Source organism: Panthera tigris, chromosome E3, assembly GCF_018350195.1.
Source record: "Panthera tigris isolate Pti1 chromosome E3, P.tigris_Pti1_mat1.1, whole genome shotgun sequence".
In the NCBI taxonomy this organism is placed as follows: Eukaryota; Metazoa; Chordata; class Mammalia; order Carnivora; family Felidae; genus Panthera; species Panthera tigris.
In genome coordinates this window covers 40,072,036-40,094,237 of record NC_056675.1, presented here as the reverse complement: position 1 = coordinate 40,094,237, position 22,202 = coordinate 40,072,036, and the positions used below count along the sequence as shown (strand labels likewise).

The 22,202-nt window shown below is 61.0% G+C and overlaps 2 protein-coding genes across 12 annotated transcripts in view; one reads left to right on the top strand and one right to left on the bottom strand.

The window, feature by feature from the left end:
• The window catches only part of IFT140 (intraflagellar transport 140), a 71,983-nt gene that overhangs the window by 16,815 nt on the left and 32,966 nt on the right, over positions 1-22,202 (bottom strand). For all 10 annotated transcript variants that reach the window (XR_006212696.1, XM_042972443.1, XM_042972440.1 and 7 more), the window contains 2 exons: positions 21,052-21,183; positions 17,184-17,383 (listed from right to left, as the gene is read on the bottom strand). Coding sequence is in view for 9 of the 10 variants with exons in the window: in XM_042972443.1 (XP_042828377.1) it covers positions 17,184-17,383; positions 21,052-21,183 (332 nt within the window). In the remaining variant the exon portion in view is untranslated. The remainder of the gene's footprint in view (positions 1-17,183; positions 17,384-21,051; positions 21,184-22,202) is intronic.
• Positions 349-14,847, top strand: TMEM204 (transmembrane protein 204). Of its 2 annotated transcripts, XM_042972451.1 has the most exons (4): positions 349-508; positions 673-980; positions 4,909-5,064; positions 14,101-14,847. In XM_042972451.1, exons 2-4 carry the CDS (start codon positions 701-703, stop codon positions 14,343-14,345), a joined length of 681 nt encoding a protein of 226 aa, XP_042828385.1. In that variant the 5' UTR covers positions 349-508; positions 673-700; the 3' UTR covers positions 14,346-14,847. The 2 variants fall into 2 exon arrangements, with proteins under 2 accessions (XP_042828385.1, XP_042828384.1); XM_042972450.1 differs by having other exon boundaries at positions 349-980.

Here is a 22,202-nt window from a genome sequence, read left to right as displayed (position 1 = left end):
CTCAGGAAACGTGTCCTGTCGGCGTCTGGTTGCAGCAGCCTTGCCGCTCTTTGTTGCAGTTGGCTACGCCCTCCATCCAGCTCACAAAAAACAGCCTCAAAAACAACCATTTCCTCTCTGCCGAGGGGGGGACACACGCGCGCGCCGCACACACACAGACGCACAGGCACTTCCCCGCAGCAGGCCCTCTGCCTTCCAGGACCGGCTGTTCCGTGGCGGAGGCACAGGGCAGGGGCTCAGGCAGCCAGAGGCTGAAGCGCTCCGACACAGCTGAACCGGCCCAGCTCGGAGCCCGGCTGCTGGGTTTGCTCCGAGGAGCTGGTTCTAGGGAGCCAGGCGGGACATACCCCCACGTCGCCGCCCGCCTCTCCGGTGGCTCACGGGGAGGAGAGGCCTAGCTTCTCAGGAAGACGGCGCACGCACCACTCTGGACTGTTGCTGGCGCCCCGGATCCCTCCCCGGGATGGGCGGAGAGGCTGGCTGCAGCTGGGGCCTGGCCCTGCTCCAGGTACAGGAGGGAGGGTAAGGACGGGCCCAGGTGGGCTCACCGGCACCTGTCACATGGGCCTTCCAGACGCCTCTGAGAATGAGCGGTGATGTCCTCTAGCAGCCCCTAGCTGGTCTCGGCTCTCCCTGGCCACAGCGACTGACCGGGGCTGGGACTTTCTCCAGGACAAGCGGACGGCACCGGCAGTCGGCGATGACTGTTCAGAAACTGGTGGCCACGGCGGTGCTGGTGGCCCTGGTCTCTCTTGTCCTCAACAACGCGGCGGCCTTCACCCCCAACTGGGTGTACCAGACGCTGGAGGACGGGCGCAGGCGGAGCGTGGGGCTGTGGAAGTCCTGCTGGCTGGCAGATGGGACCCGGGGAGGGCCGAGCCCCGGGGCCCGGTTGGGGCCGGCAGACGCCAGAGACTGTGAGGCCCTGGGCTGGGGCTCCGAGGCGGCAGGCTTCCAGGAGGCTCGAGGCACCGTCAAACGTAAGTCTGCCGACTTCTCGGTCTCCTTTAGAACGGTCGGGGCACGTCGTGGGCATGGGGTGCGCGTCTGGTGATAGGGACCCGGGCAAACCCCGAGCTCTGCGCCCACCCTCCAGGGGAGCCCCGGCCACAGTTCTGCTGAGCCAGACCTGACTCTGGCTCCTTTTGGGTGGAATTCTTGGGTGAGCATGGGGCTTTTCTCTGCCTTTATGCAAAGCTATGGGGCAGATACATTAACCAAATCAAGGAAAATACACTTCCCTTGATGGAAAATACAGATTGTTAGTGAGTGAAATAAGCAACAAGCTTAAAAACACGGCTGAGTTCTGACTTCATTCTACGGATTGACAGAGTCGTTCAGGCAGCGATTCGGGTCAGATGGCAGACAGGACCTCTGGGAGGGGACCAGCCTGGGGGCAGGGAAGGGGCTCAGGACAGTGGCTCTGGAGAGCAGAGCCCCTCACAGGTTTGTCCCCGCCCCAGCTGGTGGCCCGCGGCCGGTCCGTTCACCACTCTGGAGGGTGGGAACAGGACTTTGACCGTGGGGTCAGGTTTGAGGGTAGGGGAGCAAAGGGCTCACAGGTGTAAGACGCTTGTCACCTAATGTGTCACCCATGTGGTCACAGTGGCTGACAGGCAGAGGTCTTCCGGAGTGGACCCTGTGAAGCTGCTGCTGAGGGTCTAATTCCAAGATCAGCAGGAGACCGAACTCGAGCTGGTCCTTTAGAGAACGTGAGGCTTCGGTGGGGGTTTTGTAACTGCTCTCGGAGGGTGTCCCCAGAGTCCTCATCGGTGACTACCCCCACCTGCCACGTGCTGGGGGCCCTGCCCGGCTCAGGGGCCGGGGTGGGGGTGGGGTCCCATTCCACAGGCAGAGACAGAGGCTGCAAGAGGCACGTGCTCCACCAAGGTCCCTGTGGGGAGGCCACGCCAGTTTTTCCGCTCTGAGCCCCTTCCTCTGGGTCTGGGGGTCTTCTGGCAGGGAGGGGCTGTGCCTGTCAGCCCCTCCCCCTCCGTCACAAGCAGGAGTTTCAAACTTTTCTGCAAGCTCTCAAAACTCAGTGCAGTTGAACTTGGGTGCCAGGAGACTGGCTGGCGGAGAGCAGGCTTCTTGGGTTCTGAGGTTGTCCTGGCCCACAGAGCACCCCTGGCCCAGAGGCAGCCCATATCACCCAGCCCCGGCCCGGGCCTCAAGCTCCAGCTGGTGCCCGCCCTGGGCGTCCAGACCCTCTGTCCCCTTGCCAAGGCCAGGAGGAGGATTTACGGGTTGGGACGTGCTCTGCCTCCAGACCCCCTTCCCACCCGGCCCAGCCGCCTGGATCCCCCGACAACCTGATCAGCAACTCGTAAGACTTCTAGGACATCCTCCCACGGGTACGGCATCTGTGGAGCTAATCCTTAACTGACACGAGTGTCAAATATTCGCCGCAAATGAGGGAAAGGCCATGGAAGCTTCTCGTGAGGGAGACTGAGCTGCTGACACGCTTCTCACCTGCCCCAGGGCGTGAGCGCAGGGCAGCAGGAGCGGCGACCAGGCAGACTGCGCGCTGCCTTGCGCTCCTGCGGGGGCTCTGGCACCTCATCTCCAGGCCCGCGCCCGCCACCCGTCACACCAGCACCTGGCGTGCGGCTCCGCTGGGCGCAGGGATGGGGTAGGAGGGAGCAGTGGCGCTCCGCCAACACCTGCCAGCTCAGCCCCGAACACCTGCAGGCTCCGCGGTCGTCTCCGTCCGCGACAGGCAGGCGTGTGTGGTGTCAGGCCGGACTCAATCTGCTCCGAGCTCCTTTCTCGGGGCCCGAGAGACTTCAGACATTGAGGCAGGTGGGGCGATGGCGGACACGCTCGTCCGCTCTGCTCTGGGGGCCCCTGCGTGGCCCGGTAAGAGCCACTCTGCGCTCACGGAGCGAGCACGGCGAGGGACCACCCGCCATGACGGGTCAGGGGACCCCGCTGCAGGGTGTCCCAAGTGTGCCGGGTCGGGGACTCCGGGGCTGGCCCCCCATGCACACGGGGTCCCGTCCTCCAGGACCATTGCTCAGGTGGCTTTCATCCCCGTGAGGCGATGTGGGGACGCAGCGTCCCCGAGGTCCTCCCCTAGCTCCCACGGAGACCTCACAACCCAAGTCCCCGGCAGCGTGGCTCTCTGCGCGTGTTTCACAGCTATGGATCCCAGGCTTTCCGTCCAGCACCCTAGCCTTTTTCTGAAGCGAGGCGCGGCACGGGTAAACGTGTACGGCTCCGGGGCCCCAGGCGCAACTGTGCGCATCACACTGCCCGGCCTCAGTCCCTCATGTCACATTTCTGCTGGGTGCCGCTGCCAGGCTATGCACGAGGTCACGTACCCCGGGCGTGGCGGACGCCTGCCGGGCAGGTCCCCCGCGGCTGGTCAGGGGAGTGGGCTCGGGCAGTCGCTGCTGTACCCTCTGGCCTACATCCTCACGTCCACGGGGGCAGAGGCTGAGGGGGTGGGGGCGGCACGCGGGCCGCGGGCAGTGCACTGGGACAGAGAGCTGGGGGCGGGCGAGCGGGAGGGCAGGGCCCTGGCTCCCGGGGCCACGCAGGCCACTCTCCTCTGTGCACCTCCAGCCTTACCTCCCCCGGGTCTGGCTCTAAACCGGAGCGCCCGCTGTCCTGGGCTGTTAGTGCCCACCGTGTTTACCGCCCCTCGTCTCTGAGGTCACCCCCACCTCCCGCGTTCGACTGCCTTTTAGCGTGGAAGAAACTTGTGTGTGGTCACGTATCGGTACAAGTAACTGCAAAGAACACGGAGCGGGAAGACCCCCCCAGAGAGCATACGAAGAGCGGGGCCTCCACGGGAAGGGAGGCCGGCCAATCTTCCAGTGCACGGGAAGGACCCGCCTGGAACCCGTTCCGTCCGCACAGCAGGGCCCGTCTGGTCTCCTGCACGCACGTGTGGCCACTGGTCAGGCTGGCCGCGACTTGGGTTGTGCCCCGAAGACTGTGTGGGCAGCCAGGAAGGTTCGAGCAAACCGGCCTGAAGCCTGGCTCGCAGCCCGCGGGGGGAGGCGAGGAAGCGCGGGTGCCGGTGCCGGTGCCTCCCTCTGTACCAGGAGTTCCCACTCGCCGGGTCGGCCTCTGGCACCCCTGCCGTTTACTGGGTCAGAGGAGCGTCAGGCCTTCTAGCAACCGCAGGGACTTTTTCGAGGCGACTTTGAAACACACGGTGTGTGAGCTGTCAGCCCACAGGGCAAGAGAGCGGTGTCTTCCCTGTGGGAGGGCATAACCGGCCACGCTCACCGTCTACACAGCTCATCTACACGGCAAGCCAGGTCAAAGGCAGCTGCCGGCTCCGGAAGGTGTTCAGCCGTGGGGACTGTCATCCTCCTGCGGCCTCCTCCTCTCCTTTCAGAAGAGGCTCCTCCTCTCCTTTCAGAAGCCTCTCTGCCCGCGGGGCCACCCTGACTGCTACAGCCCTGCCCGGGTCTGCGCTCAGGGACAACGGCAAGGAGGAAGCCGCTGGACACACAGTGGGCAGGAGCGGCCGGCCCTGTGGCAGAAAGTAGCATAGTCTCTGTTCCCTCTGGGCTCCTCGGCTGCGAAATTTGAAGGCCGCCTGCCCACCCGTGGGCGAGTCACAGATACAACCGTGGGCTGGGGCCCGGTGGGGCCGGTCCTCTGCTCTCGTGGCAGGGGTTCCATGCGGTAGGGGTCCGACTTCACGGCGGGCGCACTCCTGCAGGCCGGCGCTCTGCTGCCCGGCACGTGGGAGGTCTCTCCACGGGCCTCTCGAGGCAGCACCGCAGCCCTGACCCCGTCTGTGGTGCATCCCCCGTGCGTCTGGCTCCCGGGCCTGGGGCGCGAGGGGAGTGGAGAGCTAGGAGCCAGGGAGAGAGGGCCGTGGGGCTCCGGGCACACGTGGAGTCCCGACCTGAGCTGACCACCTGTCTCCCCCTGTCGTTCTCACAGTGCAGTTTGACATGATGCGCGCCTGCAACCTGGTGGCCACAGCGGCACTCGCTGCGGGTCAGCTCACCTTCGTCCTGGGTCTGACGGGCCTGCCCCTGATGTCGCCCGATTCACAGTGCTGGGAGGAGGCCATGGCCGCCGCGTTCCAGCTGGCGAGTAAGTAGCCTCGGGCCCCGGGCAGGCAGAGCGACTGCACCCTCAGCTCGTGGGGGGCTAGTGGGCCCACTGTGGCCTTCTCCTGTCACCACAACCCCTGTGGGTCACCCTCTGGCCCGTCGCTGGGGCGGAAATGACACAAAAACACGCATGGGGAAGTGAAGACGCAGGAAGCATCCGGATGGGTATTTCTGTTCATTCCTGAGCTCTTGCCTTTTTCCATTTTAACACCGGCTGCTGAGGCTCTAGAGTGACCTGCTCTGCTTCCCACAGTCTGGGACCACGCAGCCGGTGTGGCTGGTGGTCTGGGCTCACGGTCCTCCCGCAACAGTGCAGCAGCCTGGCACGGGCAGGGTGAGAGCCCCCACCCGAGCCCACGCCTCTGCCTTCCCCGCTCACGTTGTGCCAGCGGGGAGATCTGGGCAAGCTCGTGGTTCCGGCCTGGCTCAGCTACAGGCCCTTTCTCGTGAGCAGCAAAAAGCAGAGAGGACACCAGTGTCCGAGCACACGCGCCGTGTCCTGGCACCCACGCCCACCGCCCGTGCCGCCACGGGAGCGGGCCGGGAGGCCGCAGAGTGGCGAGGCCTTAGGGGCGGCTGTCGGGGGTAGCAGGACAGGGAGGGTGCGGACGCACCCGTGGTCCTGAAAAGCTGAGAGGGGTGGTGGGAGTCGTAAATGAGGAGTGCGACTCTTCTGGGAGGTTCCACGCAGGCAGCCACGGAAGCTGTCCAGGTGACCCCGGTGAGTAGAGGGGCTTCTCTGCTGGTGTGCCCTCGGCTCTGGCCGCCGGCTCAGTTTTCCTGATCACCGAGACCTGGGGGCAGTTCAGGTCCCCCGTTGCCTGCTGGGGAAAGCACGATCGCGGTCCGAAGCGGGGACGGCGTGGCCAGGGTGTGGGGACATTATCGCCGACCCGCTTGCCTCTCCTGCCAGCAGAGAACTGCAGCACGCCCCAAAGTTGAAGGTACAGTTCCAACAAACCCGGCGAAAGAAACGGCAGGAAGTCTGAAGTGAATCATTCCGGGAATAATGGCCCCCGGCCCTTATCTTTCTGGAGAGGGAAGCTGACCGACTGGCAGGAATTCACACGCTGCGAGTGACCCGGGTGGGAATCGGGAATTGGAAACAGGCCTTCCTGCGCCTTTTCATAGAAGGCGGGTGGTCCTGGGCCGGTCACTTCCCCACGGCCCCGTCACCCACAGGGCCTGGGAGCACAGAGGGCCGACCAGGCGGCTTCCAGGAAGGAGTCGCCTCGGGGCAGGGGTGCCGGGCATGCACACCGGCTCTGCCACCCGCAATCCGCGGGGGTCGGGGCAAACCGCCAGCCCACCGGCCCCTCTGTCTGCCCCCAGCAGGCTGGTCTTGAGAATTAAAGAGGCAGGTGGGCTGGGATGTCTGATCACCTCGGCCTCTTTGCCTCGTCCACGGCTGTGGGTAGAAACACAGACATCCCAAAGGACGGTGGCCGTTCAGAAAACTACCCCTCTGCCCTCTGCTGACCTTAGGGCCGTAAGGCAGAAACGGGGTCCTTGGCCTCGTGGAGACTGCCCCCCCCCCATCACAGGGAGCTTATCTGAAATTCCACCCCTCCCAGAAGGAAGTGGAAGATTAGGAACAGACATTCAGTGACAACCTAGCAAAGAAAGGAACAGATCTGGATCCTGGAAGTAACTCCCTGCGGCAGCCCAAACGGGACCACGGCATCTTTTATTAGAATTACGGGAGAGAAATGGCAGGTTTGGCGTCGAATGGTCGGCTCACTTCCTGCGAGCCCTCACTTCAGAGCAAGACAGTGTTGTTTCCAGATAACATAGTTTTGAAAAGGCAGCCCGGGGGCCCCGTTAGGTAAACCCGGCTGCCTGGCGGCAGACCAGGCAGCCCCGCGGCCTGTCCTGCCTGTGGGGCAGGCGCTCTCTCTCCCGGGCGTTTCCAGACCGTGGGGCCGCCGCGCACAGACCATCACACAGGCGGAGGCCGCCGGGAAGAGCCAGGAGCGCCGAGGGGCGCTGGGGCCCCTCCTGCCCCTGCAGGCGTCTCCTGGTGGCGTCCTGCCCTCACCCCCACAGGTCTGTTTTGCCCAAAAAGGAAATGCACTTGGCCGTGTTTAGACTTGTTTCATTGACAAACAGTACAGAATGCAGCCGTGTGCCTTTCTGCCACCACGCTGCTAATTTTAGAGTTAGGTTTTTTCCTGTGCTCTGGTCTGCTTTAAACAGTCAGGGAGAGACTGAAGGGCGCCGGGATATCCTGTCCCAGGAGGGGAAATGCCTGCTGGTACCTGTTATGCAAGCGAACCTTCAGTCCCCAGTGCCGGGGCCAGAGGGTGGGCAGCAGGGAGAGATGTTGCAGGCGAGTCCGCGGGGCGGCGGGGCGAGCTGGACCGCGCAGGGGCCGAGACTCCCTTCCCGCCTGCCCCTCTGTCCCTCACACCTGCTCCAGCTGCCACACGGGAGGTTCCCGCCTCCTGGTAGAACTTTCCACGTGTAATTCTAATTTGCTTTAGAGTTGGAAACGCTCCTTTCTGTCCCTTATTCCACCTCCGCCCACAAGTTGAACATCCCCGTGTGGCCTCCACGTGCTTCCTGTGACAATAGCTCCCATGGGGGCTGTGGCAGCCTGGCGGACCCCATCCCAGGGTGAACAGCCGCCATGGGCGGCCCCCTGCTACGGCCACGTGCCCATACAGGCTCCCGGCAGCTGGCTCTGCTGACCCTTCCTTCCCCTGTCCTTTATTCTCTCGCTTGTCCGTGTCTGGTCTCCCTGCTCGTGTGCATGAAACGCACGGTCATCCTGGTCTGATGATCGCAGGCAGGTGGCCGTCGGACCCTGCATCAGATACCTAAGCGACACCCGAAGCAAGACAGTCGAGGGCGACTTCGGCAGGCGGCCTGCCCGGCGGGCGCGTCACGGGGAGGCTCCTTTGCTCTGGAGGGCTCCTGAGCATACCGGGGCTTTTCCTGGGGCGTCGAGGTGCTGCACCAGGCTCCGAGGCCCTGGATGAGCCACCTCACCCTGTGCTCTCGGGCAGCCGGGACCCAAGGTGCAGGCTCAGCCACACCTGCCGCTGTGATTACCCTGACCTCCAACCTCGTGTCCGCTGGGGATGCCACAGGGCAGCATCGTCAGGGCTCCTGGGTCAGCCGAAGACTCCCCCCGGAGCCTGGCGTGCGTGCCGGAGCAGCCAGCACCCGGGAGGGGAGTCTCCTCCTTGCCAGAACGCTGGTGGCTCCGAACTTTCCTAAGTTGACCCCACCTATGGCTTGTGAGGTGCCAGTGGCCTCCGGGCTCCAGCTGCCGTGCGGGAACCAACCAAATCTGTCCCCAGGCGGATTATTTCCAGGTGGGACACTCTCACGGCTATTCAGGGCTCTGTTCCTCAGTCGAGCTGCACCTTTGAAGGGCAACTCCCTGGTCGTCGCGGAAGTGGTCTCAGAGCACCGTGGCCGCAGGTGCACATTCAGGCTGGCGTCGGGGTCCCACGCGGCTGGCCTCCCTGCAATAACTGCATTGAGCTCTCCTGGGGGTGAGGCCCCAGTCCCGAGAGCCCTCGGCTAGCAGTCTCTGCTTCTTGTCTTGCCTGATGATGCGGTGGGGGACCCAAGGACTAGGCCGCTCATCTGTCCCCTCCTCCACACCCCTCCCTCACCCCCACTGCTCACCGGAGAGCATGTGCGGCACCTCCCAGCCCCTCCGGAGACCGGGAAGTCCTCCCGCGCTGCAGCAAGGGCCCCGACGGCCGACCCGGGCTGGGCCCACTGTGTTGGGGACGCCCAGGGGCGCTGAGGAAAACTCCAGTCCCTCTGTGATGTCCCAGCATGGGGCCCGTAGTCCAGGCGTCCCACTTCCCTGGCTTTGGGTCCACTGGTGACAAATCGACTGTGGTGTAAGGCTTCTCCTCCGTCTCAAGCGTCCGTGACTTTGTATGCAGTGTTTGATGTGACTCCTGGTTTATGATTTATTAGCTTTGATCCTAAGTGGCCCCTCATCTCCACGTCTGCAGAATCTCAGTCCGGCCTCCTCATCTGTCATTCGAGAGGCCCTGCAGCTTTTTCAGACCGAGGGCTTTCCGTACAGCACAATCCCACCACGAAACGCTGTAGTTTGAGGACAGATGAACAACCGACTCGCACAGGCCAGTGTTCTGCGTTGTGCTGAACCCCTTCATGACAGCACCAGGCTGTCCTCGGGACCCCTGTCCAGTGACTCCTCACGTCCTCTGGGCCTCTGACGAGCAGCCCCGAGCTCACAGGCTTGTGCTCTGTCCCTTGGCACTGCACAGAGTGCAGGGCCCCTGCACACGTGTCCCGACCAGTGGACGCCAACCTTCACCAGCCCGCTCCTCCTCCAGACGCGAAGCCTCCGCAACTCCAGCGGGACGACCCTGGGAACAGAATCGTGGCGGAACTTCCTGGGCCCCGCGTCTCTGGCTTCCTCTCTCTGCTTCTGGAAATCAGCAGGTTTTTTTTTTCTTGGGATGGCAAAATTTACACGCACACTGAGCACCCCGTGCCCGTGAGAACGCTGATGTCGTCGGTCCTGGCGGCTCGTGAGCTGGTGGGGATTCCGCCATCCGTAGGCTCAGGGATCCTCTCGTAGGAATATATGAGTTTTTGTTTTTCACGAAGAACAGGGCTTGGCTGGGTCTGGACAGAGTGCTCTTCTGTCTTTGGCCCCTGCCTCCACAGCGCTGGTCTGCACCCCAACCACATCCTGCGTTTGTCGCTCACTTCCACGTCCTCTGGGGGCCTCGGCGCCCTCAGCCCTGGCATGCCAGGCGTCGCGTGGGAGCTGCAGCTCCGTGGAAGGGTGACCGGACCCGCCGAACCTTCAGCTCTTCCTTTCCCAGAATCCCTCCCTCTAGGAAGGAGCGTGTGGACCCCGTCACTCTGCTGTTCACAGAAGCTGGGACATCCCAGCTGCGGCCGTGCCGAGACGGGCCATGTGCTCTTGGTCCGGGAACGCTCTCCCTGGAAGCCGTCACGACACCTAAGTCGCAGGCACCACGGGGCAGGCGTGCTGTGTGAAGGTTCGGGGTTCAGCTGCACGGTCTCTCCTTACGCCACCTGCGTGTGCTCGACAGTCACTCCGACAGGAAGGCCCTGTGACAGGCACCGCAGCCCTCGGAAGCAGGCAGGAAGGAAGCGAGGGGAAAGGGACGCCGTGCAGGCCGAGCTGTGATTCGCAGCGCCCGCGTGGCCGGCTCACGGGAAGCGGCTGTTTGCTTTGGAAACAGATCCGCGAGAAAGGAACTGACTCCGCATGCAGAATTCAGGCTGTGCTCACACTCGCCCCTTTTGTGTGTTTCTGGACAGACGTGACCGTCGCTGACAAGTCCTGGGAGAGCCGCCTCCAGGACACTCCCAGGGGGTCTCCACACCACGTGCAGAGCCGGGAAACCCGTGGTTTGAGGCCGGCGGGGCCGGGGCTCCTTCCCACAGCCGGGCCCCTCGCCCCGCAGGAGAACTTCATGAAGGGCCACGTGCCTAACGTGCCCCATCCTCTCCACTGCCGACACAGGGCACACAGGACGTCCCCGTGTCTGTGCGGTTCGCACCGCCCCCGGGGACCCAGACGGGGTCACCTGTCCTCGCGCCGCCGGACCGAACATCCCCCCGCGTGGCTCGGGCGCTTCTCGCGGCTCTGTGCTTGCACCGCTGTTCTGGCAGGTTCTTTGCATCTTCCCGCTTGAGGAGAGGCTTTTCTAAAGTCATTTTTTAATGTTGGGGAGTCAAGCTCTTCTCTGACCACACGTGTTCTGAGTTGAACTTTACATAGGATGAGTCATGTCAACGCAGATTTTTAAACCGGTTTTCACGATAGATTCCCCCCCCTCTTCTCCTAGAAAAAAGAGCCAAGTAAGGTGCAGCCTCTGAACCAAGCCAGACAGGGGAGACGCACCGCAGACTGTGCTCGAAACCCGCCCGGTGCCGCCTACCGCCGGCCGGACTCTAAGATTCCGTCCGGCAGGCTCCACGTTGACACGGAGCCGCCACCTCTGTCACCCACGACTGCGGGACGTGGGCACCACGCGCGGCTCGTTGGTGCACCTGTGAACTCTTGTTCTTTACTCTGTCTTCCCCCGCCCGTTCCTTCATCTCTAACATGACAAACGGTACTCGTCACTGGAGGCGGCTCCACACTGTGACGCCAGAATCTGAGCATCGTGTGGGCCACACGGCCCCAGGGAGGGGGGGCAAGAAACAGACTCGGACGGCAACGGGAGACAGCGACCCTGCTTTCAGAAATACCCGACGCTCGTCTTGAGAAAATAAGCAACAATACATTTCAGTAACCCCGTGAGGCCGGCCAGTGTGGGCCCGAGGGACACCCGCCACTCGGGGCTCTGACGGCGCGTGGGTGCCGGGTGGGGGTCGGAAGCCGGCGGCCGCTCCGCCCACACGCATCGGGGACGGGTCCCATGAGTCAGGGTCTTCAGTGCCTGGAGGTGCCCCGTCCACAGGTGGCCACCCTCCGGGAGGGTCTGTGCCGGCTCGTGCCTGCTTCCCCGGCGCAGTGTTCCCCGACCTGCACTCACCGTGCTGGGCCAGGGCGCACCTCCCTGGTTAGCCCGACAAGAGCGCCGCTTCGGCTCCGCGAGGACGCATCAAGCCTCCGCACGGCACACGCGTGTGGAAACCGGCACAGGGGGCAGAGTGGGAACTGGCACGTCCCGCCGTGGCTCCAACGCTGAGAGACGCCATCGTGGCTAAAAGGCCCTGTCCCTCCGACGGGCTTGGGTGCTATAAAGTCGCTCTTTGTCACGCCTCCTTCCCAGAGGCCCACGCTGCATTTAATTCCGCACCACGGGATCTAGTTGGTTTGTCTCAAATAATTCACTCCGTAAGTGATTCCTGGAAGGCCCTCCAGGAGGCCTTCCGCCAGCCCAGGGGTGACAGTGGGGGACAGGCCGGGCGTCCAGGCTGAGCTCTGAGCACAGTCTTCCTCCCCAGGGCTGGGTCAGCACGGGCCGGCTGAGCCAGCAAAGGCCCGGAGAGGCTGGAACCCGGGTTCCCGGAGGAGTGAAAAGAGGCCAGCGTGGCTGCAGCCTGACAGAGGGTGGAGGGAGAGACCCGAGGCCTGGCAAAGGCGGGCGGCCCCGGCACCCGCATCTGAGTGACAGGCGCCTTCTCCCTTCCGGCGCCGGTGAGCTAGGGGGCCTGGATCCTTCCGGCTCAGGGCCAGCTCTGCACCGGTCTGTCCCGAAATGTCTCACAACGGACTTCACAGACCCGTCCTTACTCTTCAGTGCTGTCGGCTGACCCCAGTCAGCCGCGGAGCTGGGGAGGGGCTGTCCACCCCCACAAATGATGCTGCAGAACCGGGGCTCAGGCCGCAGAGCAGAGGTTTACAGACATTCCTATAAGCAGCACAAAGATGCTGGACGCCGGCAACGGGCGGGCACAGACTTGGACCGCGGCGGCCATTCGGGTGAACCCCTTCCCACCCGCTGGCGTGCCCTCTGCTCGGCCTGGCTCCCTACAGAAGGCTCCCGCCTGCCCTGTGGGAGCACCCGTCCCGGTGCCTCCTGGGTGACCTCAGGCACGACCCTGTGCGTTCGCCTGCTCTCCCGGTGCTCCCTGCTTGCCCCATCCTGCCGGGCCTTGTGGAGAATGGTGCACAAGGAGCTCCCTTCGCCGGCAGAAAATGCCCGAAGACACAGAGAACTGAGGGGCACACACCAAGTGTTTTCATTGTCATGGCACAAAACACAGACTCGAACTCCTTTCCCCGACAACACAAAACTTGGGGCCACAGAACGACGAGCAAGGGATACGCTCTTCACCGGGAGAGAGAAACACCAGAAGATTCTTTCTGTCAGTGTGCATGACAAAGAGAAATAGTTATTTTTAACAGAAAGGAAGTATCCAGAAGCTTTCTGTGTATAAAAAGCTCTCCTAAGTACTGCAGAGAATTAACAGAGATTAGTCACTGCCGCTATTGTTTAGCACATGACTGGGGTGGATCAATGTTTAATTCATGCTTTCTGGAAGGTGCAGCGATAATGACACCGTGCTGCTTGTGAAAGCTGGCTCCCCGCTACCCCTGCCCCCGTCCTGCACTAATTTATAAGTTTCCAGAACCATGAGCTGGCACCACTGCGGCTCAGCTCCGGGGCCACGGGGGTCGTGCAGGGTCTGGTTTCCTGAGGAAAGCAGGGGAGGCTGTGGGGGACGGAGGGACCACAGGAACAGACGGACGGATGTCACAGCACAGGGCGGGGGAGGGACCGCAGCGGGAGGCTGGCCTGGCCAGAGCTCAGGGCGGGGGACACGGGCGAGTCCGGCAGGCGCCCAGGGTTCCGTCCGGATCACTGTTAAGAAGCTCTGTCCTCGTCAGGTGCTTTGGGTTCCAAGACACGGCTTCCCCTAGGTCGCCACAGCAGAGGTGTGGTGAGAGCCACCCAGGCCCCTGCTTCTGCCCAGCCCTCCCTGCCCTCTCCAGCCACGCCAGCCACTCCGGCCATGGCTCCGGCTCGGCATCACGCCTCCTTGTGGCCGCATCCGGCGCCTCCTGAGGGGTCGGAGACCCATACAAGGAGTGGCGGGGCCTCTCCTTCGTGCCCGTAGGGGCTCCCGGCCCGGACTCAGCCCTGAACTCTATCGAACACCAGTGTCCTGTTATCCTAGGCGGCAGGCCCCAGGCACGAGACCCGCGTTTCCCTGAGGCAAGAGCCGATAAACTGGGAGAGTAAGGGACGCCTTACTTTCGAATGGAGCATTTCTGCAAGCCGGGAGCAGCTCACGCAGAGGAAATGGCTCGGCCCTGCTGGACCAAAGGGAGAGTGCGCCGGGACCAGGCAGCTTTCTCGCGGGGCCCCCGGAAACTGTTCCGTGCCAGGATTAGACGGCCCCCCAAAGGTCATAAAGGCCCACAGAGGCCAATGAAAAGCGGCTCCACGCTGAAGCGTGGCACACAAAGGGGCGACGGCCCACAGGGGGAGCAGGGGCTGCGTGTCCGCAGGGCTCTACAGACCGAGTGGCCGGTCCTGCCCCGGCTCCACACAGGCCTTTCTGAACTCTCCTCTCTCGCTTGCAGGTTTCGTCCTGGTCATCGGGCTGGTGACGTTCTACAGAATCGGCCCGTACACCAGCCTGTCCTGGTCTTGCTACCTGGACATTGGTGCCTGCCTCCTGGCCACCCTGGCAGCCGCCATGCTCATCTGGAACATCCTTCACCGGAGAGAGGACTGCATCGCGCCCCGGGTGATCGTCATCAGCCGCTCCCTGACCGCGCGGCTCCGCCGCGGGCTGGACAACGAGTACGTGGAGTCACCGTGCTGAGGGCCGCTGGGGGACACCTGCTCAGGACCTTCTCCACTATAACCAAACAGCGTAGAAGCCGCAGGGCTGTCCGTGCGGGCCATCCGTAGGGTTTCCCATATATACACGTACGACCCACAGCTACGTTTACTACGTTACACATAAGCATATTACGTGGTTATATACCGCCTGCGCCACGCTCCTGACGCGCCCACCGCTGGGCTTCACTGTCCGCACGTTCCGGGAGGAGAGCAGCTCCTCAGGGGCAAGGACGGCAGCCAGCTCACTCTGCGCCTCAGTCTAGGATTAATTTATTCTCTATCTGCTGAGGGGTGGGTCCTCAGTCACATTTACTTTGGTAAAGCAGACTACCCGGGAAGATTTTCCAGAACGGTCCGTGATCTTCCTCGAGTGACTTAGAATTTACAACCAGATGGCTACGGTTTTATGATAGGACTGTGTCAGTAATGTCCGTTTTGCTCCTGATTATTTTTCTAAGTTAAAATAAAATGCAAACTTCCCACCACTGTCTAAAACTCGTGTTTTATCCATCACGCTGCCACGCGGGTGAAAAGAATTTGGTCTGGCCTTGTGGCATTTTGTGGGCCGGCAGGAAGAGAAGGCTTGAAACATTTTTAAAGGCCCGGTGGGAAGACACCCGTGGGTCGCTCAGGCCCTTACACTCCTGCTCCACCAAGGGCCTGCAGACGAACACTGTGGTAAGACAGATCCACAGGCAGGGTAAGAGGGGGAAACGTTTATTTGTTTAAGAAAATTCAGAGAGACCGCTTTACTCTTTTCCCCTATAAAAATCTTCAACCTAGCTTCAGCCAAATTCTGGGTGCTCTACAGATGCCTTCGTGACACGACACTGATTCCAAATGACACTGGTCCTGAATCGGGAGGAGGTGAGTCAGCTGTTACTTCCCAGGCCAAACGGAAAACACTGTAGAGTTGCACTTGAGGGGTTCAACACCAGCCCTCACCCTCCAGAACCCCGGATGCCTGTCCACATCTGTCAGGACAGAGTGCCCACCGCACCCACCTGGACGCTTCCTGTGCACTGAAATGCTTGGCCCTGCGCCACCTGGCGGCAGTGATCCCCAGGAAGCTGACACTGGGGCCCGCGGGTAGCACACCAAGCCAGGGTCAGATCAGAGGCCCGCTGGCCGCCTCCCCCAACATGAGGCCGCCTCCCCCCAAGCCAGGCCGCCTCCCACTAAAAAACGTTAAGCCTCGCTCTTTCCACCTTCTGGTGAGCATGAGGTAGCTGTGTGGAGCCTGTCTTCAGCGAGACAAACCGTGCAGTGCGGCTCGTGCTTTAAAAATCATAATGCAATCGAGAACGACTGAAAAGCATCTAAAGCTTGATCATTCACAATAAACTCATCACATGCTGTAGAAACAACTAGATTTGTGTCCCACCCCAGCACACTCATGGGAACGTTTAAGTCTGACCTTCCTCCCTCTGAGCTTCCTTCCACAATGGACCCTTCCGCACCCCCCAAGCACATGCTAAAAATTATAGATTTTTAAAAGAATAATGAAACAGTTAAGATGTACAATTTCAGGGGCGCCTGGGGGGCTCAGCCAGTTGAGCGTCCAACTTCAGCTCAGGTCATGATCTCACGGTCCGTGAGTTCGAGCCCCGCATCGGGCTCTGCGCTCACAGCTCAGACCCTGGAGCCTGCTTCGAATTCTGTGTCTCCCTCTCTCTCTGTCCCCCGCACCCCTTCACTGACTCTGTCTCTCTCAAAAATAAATAACGTAAAAAAAAGATGTACGATTTCATAATATTACACATACGACTATACTAAGGTACATTAAAGTATCGTAGCTAACCCCGTAGTTGTGATTGTGTTTACGGTAAATGAAAGGAGGCCAGAGAAAGACTGGGCTGTGCCATCAGCCACTCTGGTTCACCTGTCAAGTGAAGAGCCCTCTCGTGGAGAGGTCAGTGTGGACACGGCCTGCTCCAGAAACAAGGTTTGGCCACAGTTTTAGAAATAAGACAAGGGACTGGGAGTCATGCGCTCGTTTGAAAAGTACCATCACTGCAAACGAGGGGCTGTTCTAGGTGACAGGTTCAGTTTTCATCTCTGTGTTCCCGCTTCACTTTCACCATGTAATAATTTTCCTGCCCTTCGGACGTGAACGCCTGTAAGTGCTCTTGAGAAGAGTTGCTGAATTCTCTCAGGAATGGAGACGCGGCTGCTTGGAGACAGGCTTCGATTAAACATTTTAGAGCATGGGCGCCTGGGGCGGCTCAGTCGGTTAAGCGTCCGACTTTGGCTCAGGTCATGATCTCGGGGTTCATGGGTTCGAGCCCCGCATCAGGCTCTGCACTGACAGCTCGAGGTCTGGAGCCTGCTTGGGATTCATATTCTCTCTCTCTCTCTCTCTCTGCCCCTCCCCTGCTCATGCTCTCTCTCAAAAATAAACATTAAAAAAAAATTTTGTTTTAATTTAGAGCGATTTTAACTGTGTTTCCCTGTACTGTTTCAGGTGTTTGTTACCGAAGCCTTCCTGTTTAGTAGCAATTATTCCCAGAGGAACAGGTACTGCGAATATCTAGCGACTGCAGCACTTCTGACTAGGAGGTACCCGGAACACTTAAAAATCAATCAAATACACAGCAGCCCAAGAGACCCTGAGCCCAGCAGAGGGGAGCTGGGCTTGCCCACGCCCTGCTGTGCTGCCTAATACACCTGCCTTCGTGGGTGACAAACCAGGAGATCCTCTGTGACACAGTCACAGAAGAGTTACTGCTTCTCAGAACCTCGAGAAGGGACAGAGGCCTACAGAGAGGCTCCCGGAGGTACACACGTGCCCTCCTACCTCAGCGAGCAGAGTCCTCACCTTTTGATGAGCTTGATACATTTCAAAGCTTCATCCATGTCTCCGATGGTGACAAAGAAGCTGAAGTCGAGCATGGCATCCTGAGTGGGCTTATCGCAGCCCTCCAGTCCGACGAAGTCTCGCAGGGGTCTCCTGCCCACCAGGTGGGGGACGCGGTGGCGCCCCGGATCCCCCTGGTCTTCCCCGTCTGCTTCTCCTGGCTGAATGACAAAGGACACCGTTAGCTGTCGGGTCGGGGAAGCGGATACGCACACTGAGCCTCTGCTCGAGACGCGTGTCCGTGCGGGTCTCTCCGCAGGCGGGCGCGGAGGTGGCCGCCGTCCCTGCCGGGCACCGGGCAAGCTGTGGGCGCTGGTTTTGGGCAGCGGAAAGCACAGGCTGTCCCGCATAGGGACCTGTCCCTCAGCCTCTAGCTCATGAATGCCGACCCCTCGGTTACTCCACAGCCTCAAGAGGTCTCGCTGCCAAGCCAGGCGCTCTCGCACGGGCACGGGGCCCTAGAATCAAGTAACGCCAACAAGATTTCCGGCAGAACTTTCCAAAGCCGTAACCCAGATTAGTCGTGTGCCCTCACTGATGTTTTTCAGAAGAACCACTGACCATGCGCAGCGCTTCCCAGACGGGCCTGGGGAGACAATGTGCTGACGGCGCCTGGGCCCTCCCCCTCCCCACCCTGCTCCCTTCCGCCCTGCCAGGTGCTGCTCTGCTCCATCTCGCCTGGGGCCCACACGCGCCCCGCCTCCCGCATCATACGCTTTTCTCTCTGCGAAGGCCCCAGTTCTCTGCCTCTCTAAAGGTGGTCACGGCCCACGCTCCTTGGACCCGGCTCCCCTGGCTAGTCCCTGGTCTCCTGGGACGTTGTCATTGATAACAAGTATGTACTCGGTCACTCAAACGACCATACATTTCCTCACCACAGATTCACAGCCCACACCTGCTAAAACCCCTGGAATTTCCCTATGATAAGGCCTCAAAATGAAGGCGACTTTGGGTCTCTGCCCAGGGGCGGGGTGGCTGCCGGGAGGACCCGCCACTGGTCAGAGGGCTCCAGCGAGGCCTCCATAACCGCCCAGGACTGTGATCGCAGGCCTCCGGGCAGGGAGGGGTGGGGGAGTGGCACCCGGCGAGGACTCGAGGACTCGGGAGCTCTGCGCCCTCCCCGGACGTGCCCCGTGCCTCTCTTCATCTGGCTGCTGCCTCGTGTCCTTTATCGCATCCTTCCACACACGGCTAAGCGCGAGTACGTGGTTCCTTCATCTCTGGGAGCCGCTCTAACCGGCTGCAAGAGCCCGAGGAGGACCCTCCACTCTGTGGCCTGTGGCGGGAGCACGGGTGGGGGTGGGGGTGCAGGACGGAGGCCGTGACCCGTGGGACCTGGCACTGTCTCTGGGTGCACGGTGTCAGAACCGACTGGATTGTGTTGAGCATAGAGCTGTGTACAGAAGGGTCAGGTCACTATGTTGTACACCTGCGGCCAGTGTAACTTTGGATATTAACTATGTTTCTGTAAAAAAAATCTTTTTAAGAAAAAAAAAAACGGGGGTGCCTGGGTGGCTCGGTCGGTTGAGTGTCCAACTTCAGCTGAGGTCATGATCTCACGGTTTGTGACTTCGAGCCCCACGTTGGGCTCTGTGCTGACAGCTCAGAGCCTGGAGCCTGCTTCAGATTCTGTGTCTTCTTCTCTCTCTGTCGTTCCCCCACTCACTCTCGGTCTCCCCAAAATGAATAAATGTTAAAGAAAAAAGAAAAAAACGGAGTTGAATTCTCAGGCCCCCAGGTGGTATCAGACTTTCTTCGTGTTGTGGGGCACTCCCTCGCCACGGCGGAATTGGGTCTAGGAACCCTAACAGATCTCATCGCCGTGGCTGCTGCTGCGTGACCCCTGCCCCCACTCGGTTCTCGGCAGCCCCCCATCTTGCTGCTCCCTGACGTTCACCTAAAGTCTCTAACTTTGGGGGGCACTTGAAACACTGGTAGGATTTGTCACACCCAGGTGTGGATGGCAAGGCCTTTCCAGGCACAGAGCAGAGCATGAGCAAAGGGCCTGGGGCAGCCCCCAGTCTGGGCGGATGAGCGCAGGCTGGGTCACGTCAGGAGGAGGCTGAAAGCTGCAGAGTCGGCCCTGAGCGGGAACTTTCAGAAAACGTGTGCACAAACTGTGAGGCAGAGGCCGGACTTCCAGCCGGTCAGTCTGCTGTGCACCCGGTGCCCCATCCTGATCAGAACCGGGCCCACTGTGGTTGCGCCGGGGAATTCTCACAGAAACAAGAGTGCCGTGGCTCACCCGCCACAGGCAATGGCCGCTGCCCTCGTTTCGGAGCCTCAGCTCTGTTCCGAGAGGGGGCACTGAGCTGGGGACCCTGGGTTGTCACGTTCTCATCCACACCCTCAAGCGTGCAGACAGGGGACCTCCGGACGCGGTGCTGACAGCCTCGGATACGGTCAGTAATCCAGAAGAAGGGCAGCTTTTAAAGAAACACGATGCTTCACAGCTTCCTCTTACTAGCACTTTAGAGATCAAGTTAATAAGATTCCTTTTCTTGCTAATCTAGTTCATAAACTATTTCCTGCATTACAACATGGTGACGGACTGTTCAAGCCACAGTCTGCGCCAGGACAGGGGCCACGCGGAGCGACGTAGGCGTGCGGCTCCCACACCGGGGCTGCTGTGGCATCAGACTCCCCGACAAGCCGGGGGACAGAGGGACAGAGGAACGCAAGCAGAAGGGGCCACGTACGAGTAAGGCAAAGTCTAGGGGCCGGATGGTGAGGGGAACACGGAAGGCTCACGCGAACGGGAGAAACCAAAGTCCATGCTGGGAATAACGGGCAGAACAAGAGAAATGCGGATAAGATTGACTTTCCTTCTAACCTGCAGCCCGTGGAGAAATACTTGAGGCCGGCAGAGCAGACGTTCCCCCAGGAACCCCACTGTCTTCACGGTCGGTAACGCTTTGCTAGCGGGAAAACCCCCTCAGCCGGACGACAGCCAGGCCTCCGGGATCCTGGAGTCTCCAGCGTACGGACGGTCCGTTTGGAAACCTCCTTGTCATTCCATCCTCCGCCCGCCCAACTCCCAAGGATAACAGCTGCCTCTCATGACCCCGGTGTGGCTCTTTCTGCCCACGGGTGCTGTCCCCCTGCCGTAATAAAACCACCCCTTTGTACCAGAACATCTCAAGAACTTTCTTGACTGTTCGCTCTTGAACCCCACTTCAAACCAAATCAGGGAAATTGGGAGGAAAACTCGATAGGAGGAACCATAAATGCGCTCTCATGATGTTTTGAGTCCTCGGGTCAAAGGAAAGATGAACGTTCCTGAGGAACGCGAAATGAGAATGAAATCCAGAAAAATGCCGGCGTGAGGGCAGAGATGGTTTAAAATAAGGGAATGAAGAAAAGCTGTGGGCGGAGCCGCGAGACACTCATGGGTCAGGAGACCCTGGCGACAAGGAGGCCAAGCCCCAGGGGAGGCAGACAACTCTTTGCAAGACAAGCTAGCTGGGAGCGTGCACGTGTGTGAAAACAACCCCGTTCCGTCGAAAACAAACAAGCAGACGTGTGAGTGAGACACGCTTCCTGAAAAGCCACAGGCTGGCCTGTCCCCGGGGGCCACCTCTGCGCCCGCATCACCGTTAGTCCCCTACCCGAGGACCGCGGACACGTCACGTCCGTGCTACCTTGTCTTGACGGCACAGCCAAGGCTTGTCACTTTCCTGACCCGGGGGCCTCCCAGCTGCTGGAGTTTTGGGGCACAAATTAGAGCACGTGCTGCGCGGTGCGTAACGAGGGGTGAGCCGCGGCCGCCAGAGACCCCCCCGCCCCGCTGGGACCCGGGAACGCGGCCCCACGCTCGCAGGGCTCCCACCTTCCTCGTGAAGTAATAGTGAGGCACTTGAATTCCCAGAAGGGTCTGGTAGGCGGGAGGCCGGGAGAAGCTGTCCTGGAGCAAGAAGCCATGCTCTTCGGTGACGAAGAAGGACAGGACCAGCACGTCAGCCTGAGGGAGAGGGAGACGCCGTCGGCTCTGGTGTGACCACGTCACCTTCCATCGTGCATCTGATCCCCACGTTCACGGCCAGGATGTTGACACACAGAGAAGAAAGGACGAACGTGGGCACACAGCCTCATGCGGATAATCCACTAGCCCCCTTCTGGAAGATGTGCCACATCCTGCGTGGAGAGCCGCTAGACCCTCTTAGGGACGGGTTTTCTTGTAGCAAAAACACATCTTTCCCCACCCAGCTGGTAAACGACACCAAAGAACTCTCGGGTGTCAGTTTTTCTGTTCAGCTCCTCGACTCTCATTTCACAGACAGCAGCAGAAAGATTCTCTCATCCGCTCTTGGGGGGGAGGGGAGTGGAGGGACCAGGGCGGCAGTGCCGTCCAGCCCCCTGTGGACAGGAGCAGCAGGAGGTCCAGGGGGCGAAGCCCTCCCGGGCCTCACCCTCCTCGAGAAGCCCGGACGCGGCACCCGGTCAGCGTGCCGGCAAGGGCCCCAGAGTGGCGATCAGCGCGCACCCTCACCGCCCGCCCGGGGCCGTCTCCTGTTCCAGTCACAGTGTCACGGAGATGCCACCTGTTTACCACTCAGCGTTTCAGAACCAAGGATCGGCCGTGCGTCTGAATGTCTGGGGGCACAGACACCCACCGCTGATAATCCTGGGCCCTGTGCTCACCACCCTGGGGAGAGGGGCCTTCCTTTGGCAGGGACACAAGGCCACCAGCATCAGCAGGCTGGCTGCCCTTGCCGACTTACTGGGACCTGCTACAGACCCCTCTCGGAACAAGGTCATCACAGGGAGGCACAGCCGGCCGCTGGCCTCTCCCAGGGAGCTCCAGACGTTCTGACAACGTACGTAAGGAAAGCATCAGAGTCCTGGATGCTACGGGGGGGTGGGTGGGGGGTGCCTGGTAGGGTGGAGGTCAGGGGCCAGGGCGAGGAGGTCAGTGGGAGCCGGCCTTGCTGACCCAGCCCCAGGACACACGCCCGCCATGGGTTAGCTCTGTTAACTGTT